Genomic DNA, 18,805 nt, shown 5'->3' on the forward strand with positions numbered 1-18,805 from the left:
ACGTCTGAGCTGCAGACCCCTTTCCGCGGGGTGCGGGGCGGGGGGGCTGGAAGTCTGCGTTTGGGACGAGCTTGGACGAGTTAATACAAAAACCCCCATCGAGGGCGGGTCAGGACGAAGCTCGGCACGTCCCTGAGCTGCTTGTGCCGTCAGCCGGGCCGCCGGGCTCCTCTTCCAGGCGGGGCAGCGTGCGGGCTCTGCGGGGCCGGGCGGCGGTAGCACCGCCCGCGGAGCCGCCGCCGGGCCGGGCCGAGCCGAGCCGAGCCGGGCCCGCCCCGCCCCGCCCCGCGCCGCCCCTGACCGGGAAGCAGACGAGCGGCGGTTCCGCTGCGCGGCGGCGCGGCCTCCCCGGCGCCGTCCCGCCGCCCCGCGCAGCATGAACCCGCCCTGAGATGGCGGCGCCGTGCCGGACGCGGACGCTGCAGGTGGTGGACACGGAGTTCAGCGCGGACGCGGTGGAGTGGTGCCCGGTGGAGGGCTGGCACAGCATCCTGGCCTGCGGCACCTACCACCTCCGCCCGCCCGCCGCGGTGAGCCCGCCCGCCAGCCCGGCACCGCGCCGGGGCTGCCTTCCACCCCCCGGCCGTCTCAGCCGCCTCGGCCGGGCTGGGCGGGTGTTTCCCGCCCTTCGCGGCCCACCCCAGCCGGGCCCGGGGGTCCCGTCGGTCACCCCGGCCGGGCCCGGCTGTGGTTTCCCGCCCTTCACGGGCCGCCTCAGCCGCCACCGGGTGCCCCCCGGCCGCCTCAGCCCCGCGCCCGGCCCCGCACCGTCGAGCCGTGCCTTGTCCCAGCTGGGCTGGCTTGAAGTGGCCGCAGCGTGTGGGGCTGAGTGGGCCCCGCCGGTGAGCGCGGCTGGCTCGGAGGGAGCTGTAGTGGCTTTAATCCCTCAAGGGAAGGACTTGGCAAGCGGGAACCCTCTGCCCTGCTCCTGCCAGCTGGGTGGGAAGAGGTCTGGGGGAGGCAGGAGCTGTGCTAAGCCTCCTCTTTTCTTTGCAATTTTTGCTGTAGACTGACTCCCGAGGAAGCAATGGGGCCTGTGACCGGACTGGGCGCCTCTACTTGTATCACTACAATGAGGAACAGCCTTACATCCCGCTGACCGAAATCCAGAGGATTGACACTGCCGCCATCCTGGACATCAAATGGTAATGCTGGCCTGGGGAGGCTTGGAGCTCACACACAGCAGCGTGGTCTGCCCCTCTGGGGTCCTTTTTTGGCTGTCGGTAACAGTAATATTTACTAGCTAAACTGTCCCTGGCTTCTTGGCGGGAAGTGTTCTCTAGTTTGCTCCAGTGAGCAAAGGCTGTGCTGGTTTCTCTTGTGCTCTTCTGGTTCTTTATGAACAGCTGGTCAGTGACTGTGGACCACTGGTTTATTTGATAATATACAGTAGATTTCCACTGTATATAATCCCCTCCATGGAGGTTTGTGGGAACTTCAGGAGCCTTAGATTTTCTTCGTGAAATTTTTTTGGTCAAGTACCTTCTTGTGCATCTTGGAATAAACATCATGACTTTGCTGTCCTCCTTAAATACAAGAAACGTGGATATTCAAGACTTGTTTAACTCGTCTTTTAGGTGCCACATTCCCGTTGCAGAACATCCCATGGTTGGCATTGCAAACTCGACAGGCGCTGTGGAGTTTTGCCAGCTGACTGGAAGCGAGGTAGGTGGCTGTAACACCTGCTGCTATTGAGGCTGTGTTTAACCCGGATTTAATACATCTCTGGATTTATTAGCAGTGTTCAGAGACTTGTAGGAAAGCTGTGTGGTTTCTATGGCTTCCTCATTATGGTTGGCTTTTGAAACACTTTTTCTTTTGTCTTCTGATAATGTTTCTCATAAATGACATGAATTTGTTCATGGCACCAGAGAGACTGGCTGGGCTCCACTCACCTGCAGAGTGTGGGAGATGAGAGGCATGAGGGGAGCAGAAGCAAACCCTGGGAACTGTCACTTGAGAATAAGTACGGGCTAAGTGGTAAACACAGTAGAAGATGCAAAGTTGTTGAAAACACAGAAGGATTTTGGAGAGGGGTCTCTTTCGGTTGGTGAGAGAAAGGAGTAATCAGGAGAGCCGTTCCCACAGAGCGAAGAAAGCAGAAGCCAGTCTGTAAGGGAATTCAACAGTCAGGTCATCGCTTCTCCTGCGCTTGATCGCTCACTGAGAGGAAGCAAAGTTTAAGGGTGATTTGGTGGGAGCCACGTAGCAGAAGGGTGGAGATCCCGTGTGTGCACGGTTTGCCCTTCAGCAGTACTAAGCCGTTGTACGTTGCTACGGGACCTTTCATCTCTTCCGTAGCGTGGGACCCCCACCTGCTCCTCAGTCTCTGGAACACAGCTGCTGTGGGAGCAAGCAGTACAGGTGGTGTTATGGACCTGCTGTCTTCCCAGTCTTAACCCATTCCTTTTCTTTCCAGTAGAAGAACAGCTGCATGTTGGAGCCGTGCTTCAGGGTCGATCTCGGTGCACAGCGTCTGGCCTTGTCTTTAGACTGGTCCACCGGACGAGAGCAATGGTGAGGATGGGAGTTGTGTGACAGCTTTCAGGCCCAAGTTGAGGACTTTGATGAATGAACTTTTGGTGGATTTTTGTGAAGTAGCTTAAGACTTTCTTGACCCCAGCAGCCTCCCTGCACCTTCTCTAGAAGTTACTGTTTCCAGAGAAAGGGTTACAAAGGAAGGAGAACACATACTGTGGCCACTGTAACAAGAGCAGGTTATGCCCTGGTGAGTGGCAGCAGGTGGGCCAGGGACACGTCTTCTATTGCTTTTGCTAAAAGGAAAGACCAGAATGGGGTGCAGATGGATCCACTGGTTCCAACTCTGCTCTTAGATCGGCTGAAATTTTAGTGTGAAGTTCTGCTTAAGAACTGCTAAAATAGCACGTGTAGGAAGTTTAAACATGGGTTAGTGAGAAATGGGAGAGGTTTGGTTTGGAAGTGGCTTCTTCCTCTCTCAAATGCTCATCCATTTGATTTCAGAAATGGCATCGCTGCATGAAATAACATGAGCCATACCCTGAAAGTGGTAGGGTATTATGTTTTCTGTAAGTTAAGTGCAAAACAGAGAGTGGAGCCATTGGTGTGAGGCTGGAAACTGAGGGGATCAGGCAGTCATATGCTTAATGCTGTAGGGCAAATCTTTAGTAGCTTTTGCTAATTAAAGCTGTTTCTGTGCATGCTGATTAATGAGTAAGTAGAATTCACAGTTATACTTTCTTCTTCCTTACATTCTTTCTTCCCCTTGTCTCTGCCCTTCAAGATAAATGATTGTTGCCATGATGAAAAGTCCCTTTCAAGCTTGTCACTGTGGTCCCTTGAGAGACAAATAGGTCTTCTCTTCTAGAAGCTGTAGGTGCAGCCTACACACCCCTGTAGGAGGGGGGGTGACCCTTTATCTCTTGCGTGGAAATGTGGGAGATGCAGTACAGTTTAGTAACTAGCATATGATGTGGAACTGGAAAGAAGCCCTGAGGCACCAAATCAGTACCTGCAGTTGCAGGTCACCAAACTGAAGGTACCTCGTTCATGTCAGGGAATGGCAGGAAATCTGTGCACTGTGAGCTGTGAATCTTTTGCTGGTGCTCCAAGAACGTCGTGTCCAGAAACTGCAACTGTAATGCGCCACAGGAAGAGCGCAGGAAAGGTCAGGATCAGCCAGTGCTTCAGATGTCTGTGGTACCAGGGAGATAAAACATTTCTTCATACCCCAGAAGAGGGAAGAGACTCTGAGAGGCCCTTATCAGTCTGACTTGGAGGAAGAAAAATCCATCTTCACATGGGATTTGTTTATTGATGTAATATCAAGCATGTGAGAAGTCAAATTATGCATCTAGGAGAAAGACCCAAGGCTGGTTTTCTTTCACGTGAGTGTGAGTGGTTTGCTCTGCCTGCGAGATGAGGGAATGGGGATATTGGTGTAGAGATTAAGATGGGATGGGCTGAAGCTGAAAAGAACTGTATAAACGTGTGCATTCCTTCCACTGTACTACCGGTTTCTATCAGTGCTTGGTTGAATCAAACATGTGTAGTATTATGTTACATTATCTGTCTATACTTTGGCTGCTATTTTTTACTCTAGCAGCTTCTTAGGACATGAGTTCCAGTAATTTCCGATGTTTTCTCTGTATTCCACTGTAGTGGATGTCCTTTGAGAGTGATCAGCAGCGATTCGGAGGGGAAGCTGAATCTTTTCTCCATAGATGAATCTGCTCCTTCTGTGCATGTCCTGAACCAGTGGGAAGCTCACAAGTTTGAGGCCTGGATTGCTGCTTTTAATTACTGGGACACTGATATCGTGTATTCAGGTCTGTAATGACTGGGAATCTCATATTGGGGTGTCGGGGAGGTGGCATCTTGTTTAGGGATGTGTGTTCCTTGGGATTTTACTTGCCGGGGCTGGGTACGCTACTTGCATCACAAGGCTTGTAAAAGTTGGGGCCTCTGCTAGAGGTAAAAGGCTTCTTGATTGTGGGAAGTGGTTGGGGTTAGGTGTGCCTTTTGAACTGTGCTTTGGGGGGCTCTTGGCAAAAAAGATGTTAATCTCTTGCGGTGTGCGAGAGGAGAGAGCTTCTGGAGTCCAGTCTTTTTTTCTTCTAAATTTTTTTGCCTAGCAAGTTGAGGGTATTGTTAGTGCACATCTCTTCTGTGGTGACGAGTGCTGTGAGCCTCAAACAGTGCTTGGTATGTCCGTTAAATGCGATGAGATCCCGGGGCTGAAGAGCGTCAGCTCGGCATTAACTGCGTTGCCTCGGGGCCCTGCGCTGGTTGTTTGGATGGTGTTTGGGGTAACGGTGTTTTGTCCTTGAGCAGGAGGAGACGACAGCCTGCTAAAGGGCTGGGACACCAGGTGCAGCCCGGAGACTCCTGTCTTCACCAGCAGGAGGTAAGCAAGCCCTGTCTGCAGCTGGGCCCTCCAGCTATCGTGAGTGAACCTATGGTGCTACCATGTCCCTTCCCAAGCCACGGAATTCAGGGACGTGCAGTGACAGTGGAGACCTGTTTCTGCCTCCCTTGGGAAACAGAGATATCTATTAGATGTTTTCATCAGGACAATTTCAGGTTGAAACTTTCTTCTGTGTCCTTCAGTATAATGAACCGACACATGAAGATGGTGGCAGCTTCTTTCAAAAAGAAGGATCCTGATTTACACTTTTATTTTGGGAATTTTTCTGTGTGTTGAATTTGGTTATCTTATTATGGAATGCTTTTTTAGAAAATCCTTTATTCTCCACTGTTCACTCATTCGAAGTAGTCTCTTTTTTCCGGTGGCATAATGTCGTAACAATAGACGCAAGTCTCCAGTGAAATCTTATGTGTAACCTTAAAATACACTGGGGATTATTGCTATGGAAATACTAATGTTGGGAGTAAAGTCTCATGGGAACGGAGGAGTTGTGCTGAAATTCTTACGGGCTCTGAACAGCAGTTTATGGTACAACTATTACCAGAAAATATTTGTGCTGAGAGACTCTGTGAGTAGAAGTTTTGCCCTGGAAAGGCCACTGGACTGTGCAGCTGGAACTCTGCCTGTGTGTTTCACTGGGCTGAAATTTGAGTTCACCCTGCTCTCTCTCCTTTCCTGAGACACCTCGATGTAGTTAGGTGGACCCCAAATCCTTGAAATCCGAGGAAGAATCCCTTCTCAAATGGTACATTGCTGTCTCTTCCCTCTGCTCTATGTTCTTCTTTTGCAGACACTCGATGGGTGTGTGCAGCATTCAGTGCAGTCCCCACCGGGAGAATCTTCTGGCTACTGGCAGGTAAATCCCTTCTAGCTGCTCTGCACTGCTGTGACCAGCCTCCTCGGTTAGTTCAAACGCGCCACCGCTGCTCCAGGTGTGGTGGCTTCAGACAGGCGGTGTGGTGAAGAGCGTGCAGCATTTCCTCATTTTCTTCTGCACTTGTTGCACCGAGTCAGCTTTGCTGCTTGCCTGGGTATTGATTTGTGATATGTCTCCAGCTACGACGAGCACGTGCTGTTGTGGGACACCAGGAACACGAAGCAGCCGCTGGCAGACACCCACGTGGAAGGTGGAGTTTGGAGGCTGAAGTGGCACCCGACCTGTGACTTTGTGCTGTTAGCAGCCTGCATGCAGAGTGGATTCAAAATCCTGGACTGCCGCGGAAGCATGGGTGAGTGTTCAGGGGAGCAGAGGTGCTCTGGCGCTGCTCTGCTGCCGTTCCTTGCTGCCTCCACGTTGATGGGGGAACTCGAGCTCTGAGCTTGCTAGAAAGATCTAGGTGCTGTTCATAGCCATTGACTTGAGGTAACTCTTCCAGCTTTCCCAGTCCTGTCCTCAGTGTTGGCCTGATGGGTTGTGCAAAGGCACTGTCATTACTCGTGTGTAAATCTCGTAACTGCTTTTCATGGGAAGAGAGCCTGTTGGCTCGGCGTGAAGGCATCACCTGTTGACATGACCGCTCCGGTTTGGATTCTTCTGGGTGGTTCAGAGAGGTTCCTCTGAATGTCAGGTGGTGCTCTGCCGTCAGCAGAAGTTACTGACCTGCTGGGGCATTGGTTACTGCCTCAGAAAGGGAGTGCTGTGCAGTCTGGTTAATCTAGAATAACATGGATAAATTCTCCATGTGAATCAGAAGGTATTTACGTGATTAAAAGCTGTTTGCATTTACATTACAAATACAGCCTTGTGTAAAATGGTTGCCTTCCTGGGTTTCTCCAGGCCTTGGGCCAGATCCACAGCTTGCAAAATGAGGATATTTATTTCTGATGTGTAGGGAAGGGAGGAACTCGATGTCAGCTTAATGTCAGAGTAAATGCTTAAAGCTCATGGGAAGAAGACATCTTCCATTTATTAATAACCAGGACTGGGTCTGGCAGTCTCGCCAGTTGTATTTATGGCTCAGTGGGGATGACTGTGTGATCTGTCTTGTCTTTCTTGAGCCTTTTCAGGTATTTTGAATAATGAGGCTTTTAAACTTCATGCCCACTAACCCCTCTTCTCCTGCCTGCTTACTGAACTGTGGAAAGGCTCGTGAGAGGTGGCTGAAAAATTGTCAGGAGAAGTACCTCATGTCTCCTAGAATGCTTAACTCTGTCCTGAAGAAGGCAATAACCAGAGAACTTTTCCTGTAGGACATAGCCAGTGCTAGGATGGCTCCTGAGCAGTCTGCAACAAACCATTTCACAACTTGATTTCTGCTCATTTAATTTTTTTTTTCTAATTTTTTTTAAAGCGGAAAATATGGAGGAATGTATCATCCTGTCATCCTATGTCTTGCACAATTCCTTGGCTTACGGGGCTGACTGGTCAAGGCTGTGTCCAAGGGATTCCTTGATTGCAACACAGGACTCTGCTGCTGCATGCCAGTCTTCGGAGGAGCTTGTGGGAAGATCAGAGGAAGGAGACGAGAGACTGAATTTGCAGGTCCAAAACCTGAAGATAATTTACGAGTCTCCTACAGCTACTTTTGATGTAATATTGGATGAGGAGAGTGAAGGCCCTGCCTTGCCGCTCAAAGCAGAGGGGCGTCCTAAGCTGTCTGGGGATCCAGACCTGGGCAGGGGCCCTGATTTAAAGGGAAGTTTAGATTTGGCTGGCTGTCCTGGCCGAGGGGGAGAACACGAGTTGGCCAGCAGCACTGACAGGGGAGCCCAGAGACCCAATGGAATGGGCCTGGACAGAAGGGGGGATTCAGCCAGGTCTCTAGACAGCCCAAAAGAAATGAGCATTGTAGCAACTTGTTCTTTCTATGACAACATCCTCCATGTCTGGAAGTGGGAGATGAGCCTGGTGACCCCCTCGGAGACGCCAAGTACTAGCTCTCCCTCTGAAAGAACAGCTGAAAGTTTGCAGTGACGGGTCCTGAGGGAGAGGGGCAGGGAAAGTCCTGTACCGAGAGCGACTTCTGAGCTTATGCTCTGTCTAATTTCTGTTGGGCTTTTCCAGTTTTATTGTTGAGCTGGTGAGTCTTTAAGGCAAATACTGATGGAATTACTGGTGTTTATCTTCAGCGCTGAGGAAAGCCTTTGCTTTGAGAAGTGTGGTCGAGCACAGACACGTTGATTTAGTTTTCCCTTAAATGTGCTAGTTCAGAGTAGGACAGCCTCCCTCTGAAAAGCTGCTGCTTTGTACCTTGTATTTGAATCCCTTCAAGGCTGGTTTGCATTTCTATGGTTGATCTGTTAAGCCTGTTCTCCTCCTTCCATCACAACCCAAATTCGTCTGTGCTGCCACGGGTAGCCAAACACACAGTGTGTGGGCAGAGGTTTCCCTGAATGTCTCGGAAAAGCCCACGAGCAGAAGCTTCGCTGGGTGTGCAGCTTGCTGTGTGATGTGGAAACTTGTATGTACCTTGAGAAGACGCTCCAAGCCAGTCCAGCAGCTGGCAGTGCCGTGTGCTTAGTAGTGATCTGTAGTAGAGAGAGGTTCTTTTTCAGAAGGAAATCCAGGCTGCCTGGTGTGACAGACAGCAGCTCAGTGACGGGTAGCTCTGTTCTGAGCAGGGCCTTTCTTGGAAGGATTCTGGTCTATATCTGCCTCATTTTACATCAGACTCATCACCTGGTTGCAGTCTCATGTTATCACTCTCCCAGCTAAGCACAGCCTGGTTTGGCATACGTCGTGTCGCAAGCCCCGCTGTGGTTTAGTGCCACCCTTAACCACCCCCACAGCCTCGCGGTGTCAGAGTCGCGTTTTCTGCTCTCCAGCGAGACGTACGTTTAGGTCCAAAGTCAAGATCTTTCCGTTTTTTAAAGGTGAACAGCTTTAAGGTCAAAACCTCCAAAAAGTATAAGCAGTGTTTCCTGACATCTTTTAAGTTCAAAATAAGTAAGTACAGAAACCAAAATCTTAACCACATTGCCCTAACTACCTCCAGGAATGGCTGCAGAATTTCTCATGGTTGCTCCATTAGCTTTCTTTTTTCACTGTGAAATATCAGCAAAACACCGTTTCTGGAACGCTTTCTCTATTATCTTCCTAGAAACAACAAAAAAGCTTAAACTAGTTAAGTAGCTTCTAGTTTGCATGGTTTCTCTTTGAGGGTCCTAAAGAATTACTTGTCTGGAGGAAAAGAAACACCAGCAACAGGTATCTATCTGCAACAGTGCTGCATCTAAAACGAGGTACAGCAGATAAGACTTACTGCTTTGCATCTCCTTTTTCAAAGGTGACTGTGTATTTTAGAAGACATTCTTGAGCACTGTTACATGAAGATTCATATTAGTATTGTGAACAAGAGCTTTTCTTAAAAAAACCACACCCTATTTTTGAATGTTTCTAAAATAAAATCGATATAAGTGATTTATCTTTCTTGGTCATTTTGATTTTAAAAAGTCCTTCAAGGTTAGTCCTTGTGAGGACCTTCCGCCTCGCCCTGCGATGGCTCAGGCTCTTGGAGGGCGTTTGGTGGTGTCGAGTGTTCTTTGGGAGGCAGAGCAGACAACCCAGTTCCCTCCTGGCTCAGAACACTGAGGGTGTATCCCCTCAGCGACATGGCTTAGTGCCGTTTCGATTGCCCTGTGAGGTTCAGAGCAAACAGGCCGAGCTTAGCAAAGCTGGACTGGGCCACAGAACACTACCCGATTGGGGCACTTGATCTAGGCGTTATGTTAGTCCTTGCTTTGCCCTGAGAAACGAGGGGTCTCCTATTACAACCTGCCTTCGCATAGGGAAGGCAAGTGGCTTGTTCAAGGCCGAGCTGGTTATTGCCATCGGAGGGTACAGGATCTCCTGCTCCCCTGCCTTGCGTTCCCCTGGCCTCCACCTCCACCACCCACCTGCCAACACTTGTCCGTTCTGGAAAGCGGCAAGAGAAGCCCAAGGAGGTGACACCTCTGCAAGGAAGCAGAGGCACAGCCCCTGCAGCAGCGTCCGAGCTGAAGGCAGAGAACAACGGCTGGCGTGTAACTGGTGCTCGGAGCAGCTGAAAAATTAAGGGAATGATGCAGGTCGGGCTGAAGTGATGAGAAAAACTGCAGCTTCCCTCAGCCTCGCTATGGGGGCGATTTTTGCAGCCTCTGTGCCAACCCAACAACTCCTCCTTCGTTTGCAGTTATTTGGGGCTGCAGCACTGGGAAGTGGGAGCCAGTGCAGCATCTCCTCCCTGCCATCGCAGCCCTGTCACAGGTATTTTTTTAACAACACTTCAGGGACTCATTTGTCAGTCTTCATTGCACACTGGATGCACACAGAGAACACAGTAAGTGTGCTCCCTTTCCCCAAAAGCGAACACTTTAATTGCAAGTTAATTCTCCAACGCTTAAGCTTTGTGGTACTTTGTATTTAGAAAACCTCTTGGAAACCCCTGAGTACCTCTTGGGTGGGCTATGCTGTCCAGACACAGAGCTGTCTCACAGAGGAATTATTTTCTCAAAAAACTACAGCATTTGTGTGTCATAGAAAACATACTTCCAGTAACTTAAAACACTTGGAATTTAGCAGTTTCTACTTTGAACAGGTGCACACGACCATCTGTATAGGTGTCACTTGTACCCATTTAACTTGAGACACTGCTTTTCTAGGAATGTATGACCCAAACTAACAATTCTTGAGATGTTTCAAATTTAAACAGTTATCATGTAGCTTCAAGCAGCTGCACTAAGGAACGGACATTAAACGTCCCTGTTAACTATATCGTGATTTACTCTGAAAGAAAGTAGTTTTAAGGCTTGGGGAAAATTGTGGCATTCAGCATAAGCTGCAGTTCTCTCCTCAGAGAGCTCAGGGTATGGACTCGGTTTTGCCTGTTGGAGGTCTCGCTCCTGGGTTAGTGGAACACTTCAGTGGCCCCGGGGTTAAACCCACCCGAGTGCTCCCTCTGCGGCTCCAACCGCCGCTGTGGCTGGGTGCCGCTGGCCGCCGCCGGGAACTCCAGCCTCTCCCGGGGAGATAAGGCATGCCCGCCTTTGTCCACAGAAGGCTGGAACTCCTTCCCAGAAGGAAAGAATGATGCTTCAGCAACCCGGAGAGAAACCGCCTCCTGCAATTACCAGCGCCTGGTCAGGCAGCTCTTGCCGGAGAGCGGGACACCCGCACGCTTACCCAACACAACCACGCGCAGGTAACGCTGCCCTTAGTCACGGATGGGAAATCACCCGCCCATCTCCCCCCCAGCAACTTAAATCAGACATTGCAGAAAGACAGAGCGGAAGGATTTCCCTTTAATAGCCTGCGACAGACACCATCCCGTACGTGCTGGTGCGGGTCGTGTCTCGCACGACAGCAATGCTCTTCCCCGCGCAGTGCCGCGGCCCCGGGAGCCCCGCCGCTTGCTCGCTACCGCACGTAGTTCTTGGGGAAGAGCTGGAAGAGCTTGCCCTCCTGCGTCGGCTCGAAGCCGTACTTCTCCAGGTTGTTGGGGTCAAAAGTGCCTTCCTTCACGTCCTTCTCGATGTGGGGAGCCACCACCTCGGTGAAGAGCTGCTTGGCCGTCATAGGCGGCTCGGAGCCCTCCGGGGCGCGGTACGAGACGTAGGGCTTGAGCTTGAAGCCCTCCAGGTCGGGGACGACGAACTGGGGCACCATCTCCTTGATGAGGATGAACTTCTTGCTGGAGGTGAGCACGCCCAGCTTCTTGGCGCCCCGGCCCTTGTTGTAGGTCCGGGGGCCGCGCTTGCTGGTGAAGGGCGACATGCGGTCGGCGCCCCGCACCAGCCCGCGGGCCAGCTCGGTCAGCAGCCCCATGCCGGGCACCGGCGGCCTCCGGGAGGCTCAGCGGCGCCGCGGGGCCCCCTGCCCCTCGGCGCGCTCCCGCCTCCGCACACACCAACACCGCCTGCTCTCATTGGTCGAAACGCACCAGCCAATCCGCAGCGCCTGTCGTAGGCGGAGAAGGACGCGGGCTATTGGACGCGGAGTGGGGACTTGCCCGCCAATCAGCAGCGAGGAGCCCGAGGCGTGGGCGGGGCCTGCCGCTCCCCCTCAGCGGACGGCGGCGGCGGGTGGGGTCTTCCCTCCGCGACCTTCGCCCCCGGGCCGCGGGGGTGACCTTTGACCCCGGCATGGGCAGCCCCGAGCGTGGCGGCAGGTGAGGGCGCCCGGTCTGGCCCGGCCCGGCCCGGCCCGGCTCAGCCGCGGGGTGCCCGGGACGCGGCGGCGGTGGGGAACCGGGCTGGGTCGGGCCGGGCCGGGCCTTGCGCGGCAGCGCGCGAGGGGCCGGTGCCCGGTGGCCCGGGAGGGCCGGCTGGTTTTTAACATCCGCGTTCCGCGATTTATTTCAAGGAGAGGAGAGAAGCGCCGGCGGTCGGGGGTGGAGGGCTCGGCCCGCTGGGGTGGCAGCAAAGGAGGGGCGGCCCGGGGTCTGTCCTCGCCCGCCGGCAGGGCCGCGGCTTGGTCTGTGCGGGATTTCCCCCGGCAAGCGGGTGCCGGCGAGGGTCCTGCCCGGGAAGCCGGTGCGTGCCTTTTCCTTCAAGGACACGTCAGGCGGAGACGGCTCGGTCTGTGCCCCGGGGGGCTGCCCCGCCCCGAGGGGCTCACCGCTGCGGTCCCCGTGTCCGCGGCGGGGTGTCGGTAAGGGGGGGCAGGGAGCGGCCGGGTTCTGGGGGGCTCAGGGAGGTCCCGTCCCGTCGCTTCCCAGAGCACTTCGGCAGCTGTCGTGACCAGTAGCTCTGCTTCTCTGTGAGGGCTGGCTGGATTTGTTGCTCAACGCAGAAAAAAAGGGACAATGAAGTCAAAAATAAAAAGTTCCCCTTGAATTGACTTGTTCTGGAAGAGCAGCTCGGGTTCACTTAGTGCTGCGGAGTTAAAAAGACTTTGGAATACAGTGTAACTCGGTCCTCTCCTAACTCGGTCTTCTCTCGTTTTAGTTTTGCTCCCGCTGTACCTGCAGACATGAGTGAAGAAGGCAACAGCACCAGCTTTGAGGTACAACATGCTTTGCTGTCGTTTTTGGATGTATTTATTTCCCTATTAGTATTTCTAGAAGTTGAAAGCTGCTGTGCCTAATCTTTGGGTCATGTCTTTAGATGCAGTGCTTTTACTTTGGAAGAACCTGTCCTGATGAGAGTTTTATCCTTCCAAAAATTTCAAGATTGGTCCTGGTTTTTTGTATATGTTTTTATTATTTTTTTTCTGCAAACCATTCACACTCTGCTTCATATTCCAAGCTGTTAGCAAAATGGTAGGATTTAAGTGCCTTTTGCTTCAACAGTACGTTTTTAGCCTGCAGACGGAAGAATCGCACAATTGGCAGCTGGCTCTGCTTGTGTTTGTTCTTAATCACAGATACGAAACTCATAGTTGTGAAAGACAAGGCCCATGGCAGGACATAGTTCTTCTCAGACCTAAAAATTACATCCAGCCTACTCGTACGCAGTTAAAAAATGTTTTGTGAAAATCCGGTATCTGTAGTCAGAGCGTGGGCACGTGGACCCGTGTGCTTACGAGCTACCAGGAAGCCTGATGTTTGGGGCAAGCCTCATTTTAAGGCCTCACTTTCGGCTCTGATAAGCATTTGCCACCCTTCCCTGACCGGGGCATGTCTCACTGTTTACCTTCGACTGCGACGTGAAGTAGTTAAACTCTCAGCAGAGCTGCTTGTTCCGTGCTTGGCGCTCTGGATGAGCGTGGGCATTACTGATGTAGCTGTGTATTTATGTTAATTACTTTTCCTTCCCATTTTCTTAATGACATCTCAGCATCATTGGAAAATAAATGCTGTTTATGCTCATACGTGCTCTTAGCCCGTCATTGCTCCGTTTTCCAAGGAAGTGAGGGTCTTGTCAGCGTCGTTCTGCATCTGTTTGGTGTCTGAGATTTGTGCGAGGCTGTGTAGGGCTCCTGGGAAGTCCTTGCACTCGTAGAAGGATTGTCTGTGCTTGAACAGATACCCCGCCAGGCACGTGGGGGGAGTATCATGTTTTCACTGGTGTTTGTGAGAAACCTTGCGGGAACCTCTCAGTTTTTCTTGGAGGTCTGAATTTCTTCTTTCCCTCGTTGTTTGTCTGTATTGAGGCACGAGGGCTCAGTCTGTCCACATGAGTTTTACTTTGCCTTTGCTCAAGAATTCGTTTCTCCTCATGTAGCAGCAATGTGACTGTCAGTTGGCGACTGCTGTAATGATGTCACTTGAGATCACGCAGGCCTGGATAGCAGCAGAACTGTGTGTGTCGCGGACACCATCAAGGGGAAATAAATTAAGCGACCACAATGGACTTACACCAAGAACTCGCTGTATTTTACCAGAATCTGTTGTTATTTGTTGCTAACAAATTTTCAACTTTTTTTTTCCCCCAAATTCTTCTGACTTTCCCCTACAATCCCACTAGTAACAGTCTGATAATAATAGCAGTAGAGTTAGTTTGACTCCTGTTGGGAAGATGAATTGTCGGTGTGCTGCATTACAGCAGCCTGAGAGGACAAACCGAAGCCGGCGATCTGTTGGAGTTGACTGGTCAGGCGGGATTCTTATTTGCGCTGTAGAACTGGAACAAATTTTGCGAGGGAGACTAGTTTGGTGACTCTCGGCGTGCCCTTCATTTTTCTCTCGGTGGCAAAGCTAAATTAGAGGCCATCCAGAACTGGGACCAGAACTGCAAGTAGCGCTTAAGATTCAAGTACTTGAAAGGTTGAAGACTTACAGGGGGACGTATCTGTTCTTGTTCTGGGTTGCTTTCCTGCGTGTTCCTAATACCTGCTCTGTTTTTTCCCCCTGTTCTTGTAAGTTTTGTGCTGGCATTTGTGAGGCTGTTTGCCAGATTTTTTTCCTGAACGCAATAGTTGGCACAGGTCCCAGGACACCTGAGGTTAGAGCTTTTTCCCATGTGCATGATTTTCTTTTTATGATGAATTTAATCTGCTGTTTCATGATTTGTTTTCTCAGTCTCATAAAGTCCTTTACATTCAGTTCTCATCCTTGTTCCTCTGAATAACATAGGATCATCAGAAAAAAGCTATCACCTCGCTGTTTGACCCTGTTTTAGGACTATTTAGGAATGCCTTGAACTGACACCAGTGCAAAACACCACTAGTGACCCCTCTCCACTGAACGTCTTGTGTTTGCAAAGTGGGCCAGAGTTGCAAGGAAGGTGTTGGAGAACAGTCAAGTTGTGTTGTGTGTGCAGACCAGGCATGGAGATGGTTTGGTGGAGGCTTTTTGCCAGTTGTGGGAAACTAATTTCACCTTCCTTTTGGCACTAGGCTGTGTTACCAGCAGGTGGAACAGCAATTCGTCAGTTTGTAGAAGACAGAATACAGACGACTATGGTAATGTATGGCTTTAATCAACCGGCTGAAGGGTGGTGTGTGCAGAAAGTGTGTGTAGCTCCTCGTGATTCCGGAACCCTGCTAAGTCACAGTCGCAGTCTGGGCGTGTGTTTCTTTGCTCTCGCTGTGCATGAGGCAGGAATTCATTCCTGTTATTTCATCTCACGTACATGGAGTTGATCAGCTCACGGATCTTTGGGAGGAAAAATGCTGAATATTTTGCATGTGAGCTTGTGAGTGAGATGCTGATGTAGTTCAAACTTCTTGTGTGTGATGTTTTAATTAAAAGTGTGCTTGACTGTGCGACATCTTACTGTGCTAAGTGTTCTTCAGCCCTCCAAAAAGTACTTAATAATTACCAACTTGAGAAGTTACTAACTTCTTTCCCCCCTGAATTTCTCTCGCAGCTGACCGGAATTGCAATTGGGGCGGCAGTCGCGTTGCTGCTTATCGCAGTTGTGTTTGTTGTTTACAGAAGAGTGAAACAATCTAGTAAGTACTCAGTAACTATGTATGTTTTAAAACCGGTTTCCTGAGCTATCTTCAACATTAATGTAACAATATGTGGTAGATTCTGTGCCGATTCGTAGTAATTGCTTGCTGTGAAGGTAGTGGCTCTTGCAGGAAAACAGCTTTAAAAGGTCGGAGAACTTGTGTTGGTTCCCTTACCTAGGTCTGAACGTAGAATTCTTAACTGTCATGCGCAGGACGCTGGAGGTTTTTTATTTTCTTCTAGTGTACGACAGCCTTAGTATCAGTTGACATGCAAATAATTTCAACCCTGCTGCGATTTCACTGTTACAGTAATGAGAAATGGGTGAATTGGAGGTTTCCTTTGTGAGATTAAAAATGAACCTGATCCTTTTATCTGTTTAGGGAGCCTTTTTATCTCCTCTGGTGATTAGGTAGAGCCTCAAGCCAGCTCTTCCCTAGTCTGGCTCGGCTAATGAGGTATCTTGTGTTGGTTTAAATTCCAAACACTGGCCGCAAGAGCTTGCTGCGTACAGACAGGGGCCACAGCAGCTGGGGAGGTGGCCCGATGGGCTCAGCTGTCGTTCCCCTCGCGCGGAGCTGCCGGTGGTTTCTGATGTGACGCTTCTTCCTTTCAGAACAACTTCAGCCACATGTGCCTCAGTACAGGTTTCGCAAGAGAGACAAAGTGTTGTTCTATGGGCGGAAGATCATGAGAAAGGTAAGTGCCTCTGGCTCGGTGGGAGGGAAGTAACGATTAAAATCCAGTTCAGGAGGTGGTGTGAACTTTGCAGGACTTTACTTGCTTAGCCTGGCCCGGGGCCTTCAACCTACAAAATTTCATGGGAGTTTTGGGGGATGTTTCAGAACTCCTGGAATTCTGCCTGAACTGGTGGTGGGGCAGCAAGAGCTTCTCTTTCTGGCCAAACCTTACCTCTTTCAAGAATGTTTGTAGACCGTGAGAGGAGTAATAAATCGATGAATATCTAACTCCTCTATGGAGCTGATTGTTTAAATATCTGTAGTAATCTGTCTTTCTCAGTGTTTTTGATTGTATTCAAGATATTCAGTGCGTATATTCAGGGTTGCCCTTTTCAGATGGTGACTTCCAGCACTGCCATTACATTCAAAGCTGACACTTTCTTTCCGGTGTGAGTCTGTCTGCGGAGCAGATGCTCGAATTTACCTTTCTGTGGTTTGCCTGTGCAGGGCACTAACACTTCAGCGTAGGAGCCCTTGTTTTCTTGTGCTGAATTGCAAATGAGGCTTGTCAGACTGTCTCATTAGAGACTGATAGAGAGGGGTTTATCCCAAGATTGACCTCTTTGCCTTGGGTTGTCGCAAGGAGTCCCACCTGTGTCCTCAGGTTCCTGTCCTCAGGCTCCTGTCCTGTTACTCTGAAAGGTCTCCTCAAGGATTTTCCATCAGTCAGGAATCTGTTTCTCCATCCGTTGGTTAAATCCTTCAAGGCTATGGCTGCCTGTTTGATATTTACTTCTTTTTTTTTGTTTTCTGTTGTTTGAGGGGTTTCTTTTTCCACTTTTATCTTTGCAAGTGGCTTTTCTTGCGAAACTGCAACAAGAAGGCTTGAGGAAATCTGCAGATAGACATTTCCTTTAATGGATTAGGTTAATCTTAGCAGATATCCTAGGTGTTCCGCCCTGATTGCTGGATTTCATTTAACTGAGGAGAGTAATCTTCCTATCTTTCTCCTCAAGATACATGCTTCCCTTGAAGCTGCTTAGGGTGTGCGGAATGTGAGGTTCATGTGGGTTTTTTTCTGCCTGACAGGACCACCATCTTTTCAGACGTGTCATGAGTGGCTCTGTCAGCGCAGAGGTGTTGCCTTTGGTTGTGTTACAAGCTTGTGCCGTATGTCCTGGAGGTTGAGGTGACTTCCTTACTCAGTGCTTCCCATACCAGAATTTATCTAGCAGCTTCTTGGACCTCCATGTGCAGTTTTAGTGTATATGATGCTGTTGATAAAGCCTGACTTTGGAAAGCTGCCTCTTACTCAGGTGGGGGCTCTGAGCCCTTTTCGGAGAAGCAAGCAATAAACGTTTGCTTCCATCTGTTGAGTGAGTGATGGTAGCTGCGAATGGCTGGTGAAGGAGAAAGGCTATTTCACCCTGACTGCCGTGGGCGCTCCCTGCCCTCTGTCCTGAAGAGTCAGAACCAGGGTGTGGGTCCGGTGGGCTCCCTGACCCAGGGGAGCTGTGAGGCAGGAATGGGACTGGCCTCTTTTAGGACCAAAGGCAGAGCGTGGCTGAGGGGGGTCCTAGCCGTGCCCCGTGGGCTGACCTGGAGCCCTGCTGGGCGCTCCCCTCGCCAGGGCGCTGAAAACCGGCCTCTGTAGAAAAGCAAGGTACAGGTAAGTAACCTTGCGCTGTTGGTCGCTGCTTGTTGAGGAACACTCCTCTTGTGAGCTGCTGCAGCCTTCAGCCTCAGGCGCTGCTGAACTTGGATGAGGTGAATTCAAGTGCTTGGACTTCGTTAGATGCTGCACTGGTTTTCGTGTTCAGTTCTGGAGCTTTGTTTCAGTGTGGAGGGAGGAGATGGCTCCCTGAACCTTGCTTTTGCATTGCAGATCAGCATTGACATAGAACTTGGCCAAAAAAGCCCTCAGTGAAAGGAACAGTGTGTGTTGCCACCAACTTCATAATTTTAATATTCTTTAACACAGCTGTTTGTATGTAACACACAGGAGTTAAGAATGCTTAGGATTCCATATGGTAAAATCAGATAGGTTTTGGTTTGGGGTTTTAGACCTTGCTTTTTGCTTTTGTTCCAGAATAAGACATGGAATATTACAAACTCGCTGCTGTTGATTGTACTTCATGTATTTTTGATAAAATACCAAGATTTTACTTTCAGGAAAAAAAAAGCCTCCAAACTAATTAAAGATTTATTTTGTGAGAGAAACTTTTTCGTGGGATTCAACTCTTTGAAACAAACAGAGAGCTAGTAATGTTTTGGCATTAACTAATGAGGTTTTCCTGGTCTTGCAGTTGTTGCATTTCTCCAGAAGGTGGCACTTGGTAACCATCAAAACCCAGTAAAGGCCTGGCTGCGAGTCCGTGGTGGTGTTTCTCACCAGCTCAAAGATAACCAAGCCCTAGTTTGTCAGCATCACAGACTGCCCTGGGAGTGCTGGAGCTTTAGATGTT

At 50.3% G+C, this 18,805-nt stretch overlaps 3 protein-coding genes across 3 annotated transcripts in view; 2 read left to right on the forward strand and 1 right to left on the reverse strand.

Annotated features, from left to right (window-relative positions):
• Window positions 1–392: 392 nt before the first annotated feature.
• On the forward strand, window positions 393–7,825 carry DPH7 (diphthamide biosynthesis 7). Its single transcript, XM_086475671.1, has 9 exons — window positions 393–530; window positions 1,009–1,145; window positions 1,578–1,665; window positions 2,423–2,517; window positions 4,141–4,307; window positions 4,813–4,885; window positions 5,697–5,762; window positions 5,963–6,135; window positions 7,198–7,825. The coding sequence occupies exons 1-9, from the start codon at window positions 393–395 to the stop codon at window positions 7,818–7,820; spliced, it is 1,560 nt and encodes a 519-aa protein (XP_086331797.1). The 3' UTR covers window positions 7,821–7,825.
• A 3,278-nt stretch (window positions 7,826–11,103) lies between these two features.
• On the reverse strand, window positions 11,104–11,648 carry MRPL41 (mitochondrial ribosomal protein L41). Its single transcript, XM_009961265.2, has one exon. The coding sequence runs from the start codon at window positions 11,646–11,648 to the stop codon at window positions 11,241–11,243; it is 408 nt and encodes a 135-aa protein (XP_009959567.2). The 3' UTR covers window positions 11,104–11,240.
• Window positions 11,649–12,794: 1,146 nt separating this feature from the next.
• PNPLA7 (patatin like domain 7, lysophospholipase) overlaps window positions 12,795–18,805 on the forward strand; it is a 127,972-nt gene continuing 121,961 nt past the window's right edge. Inside the window, exons 1-4 of the mRNA XM_086475571.1 lie at window positions 12,795–12,827; window positions 15,102–15,167; window positions 15,575–15,659; window positions 16,277–16,359. Coding sequence (XP_086331697.1) covers window positions 12,795–12,827; window positions 15,102–15,167; window positions 15,575–15,659; window positions 16,277–16,359 — 267 coding nt within the window. The remainder of the gene's footprint in view (window positions 12,828–15,101; window positions 15,168–15,574; window positions 15,660–16,276; window positions 16,360–18,805) is intronic.

Source organism: Leptosomus discolor, chromosome 19, assembly GCF_034619465.1.
Source record: "Leptosomus discolor isolate bLepDis1 chromosome 19, bLepDis1.hap2, whole genome shotgun sequence".
NCBI lineage: Eukaryota > Metazoa > Chordata > Aves > Leptosomiformes > Leptosomidae > Leptosomus > Leptosomus discolor.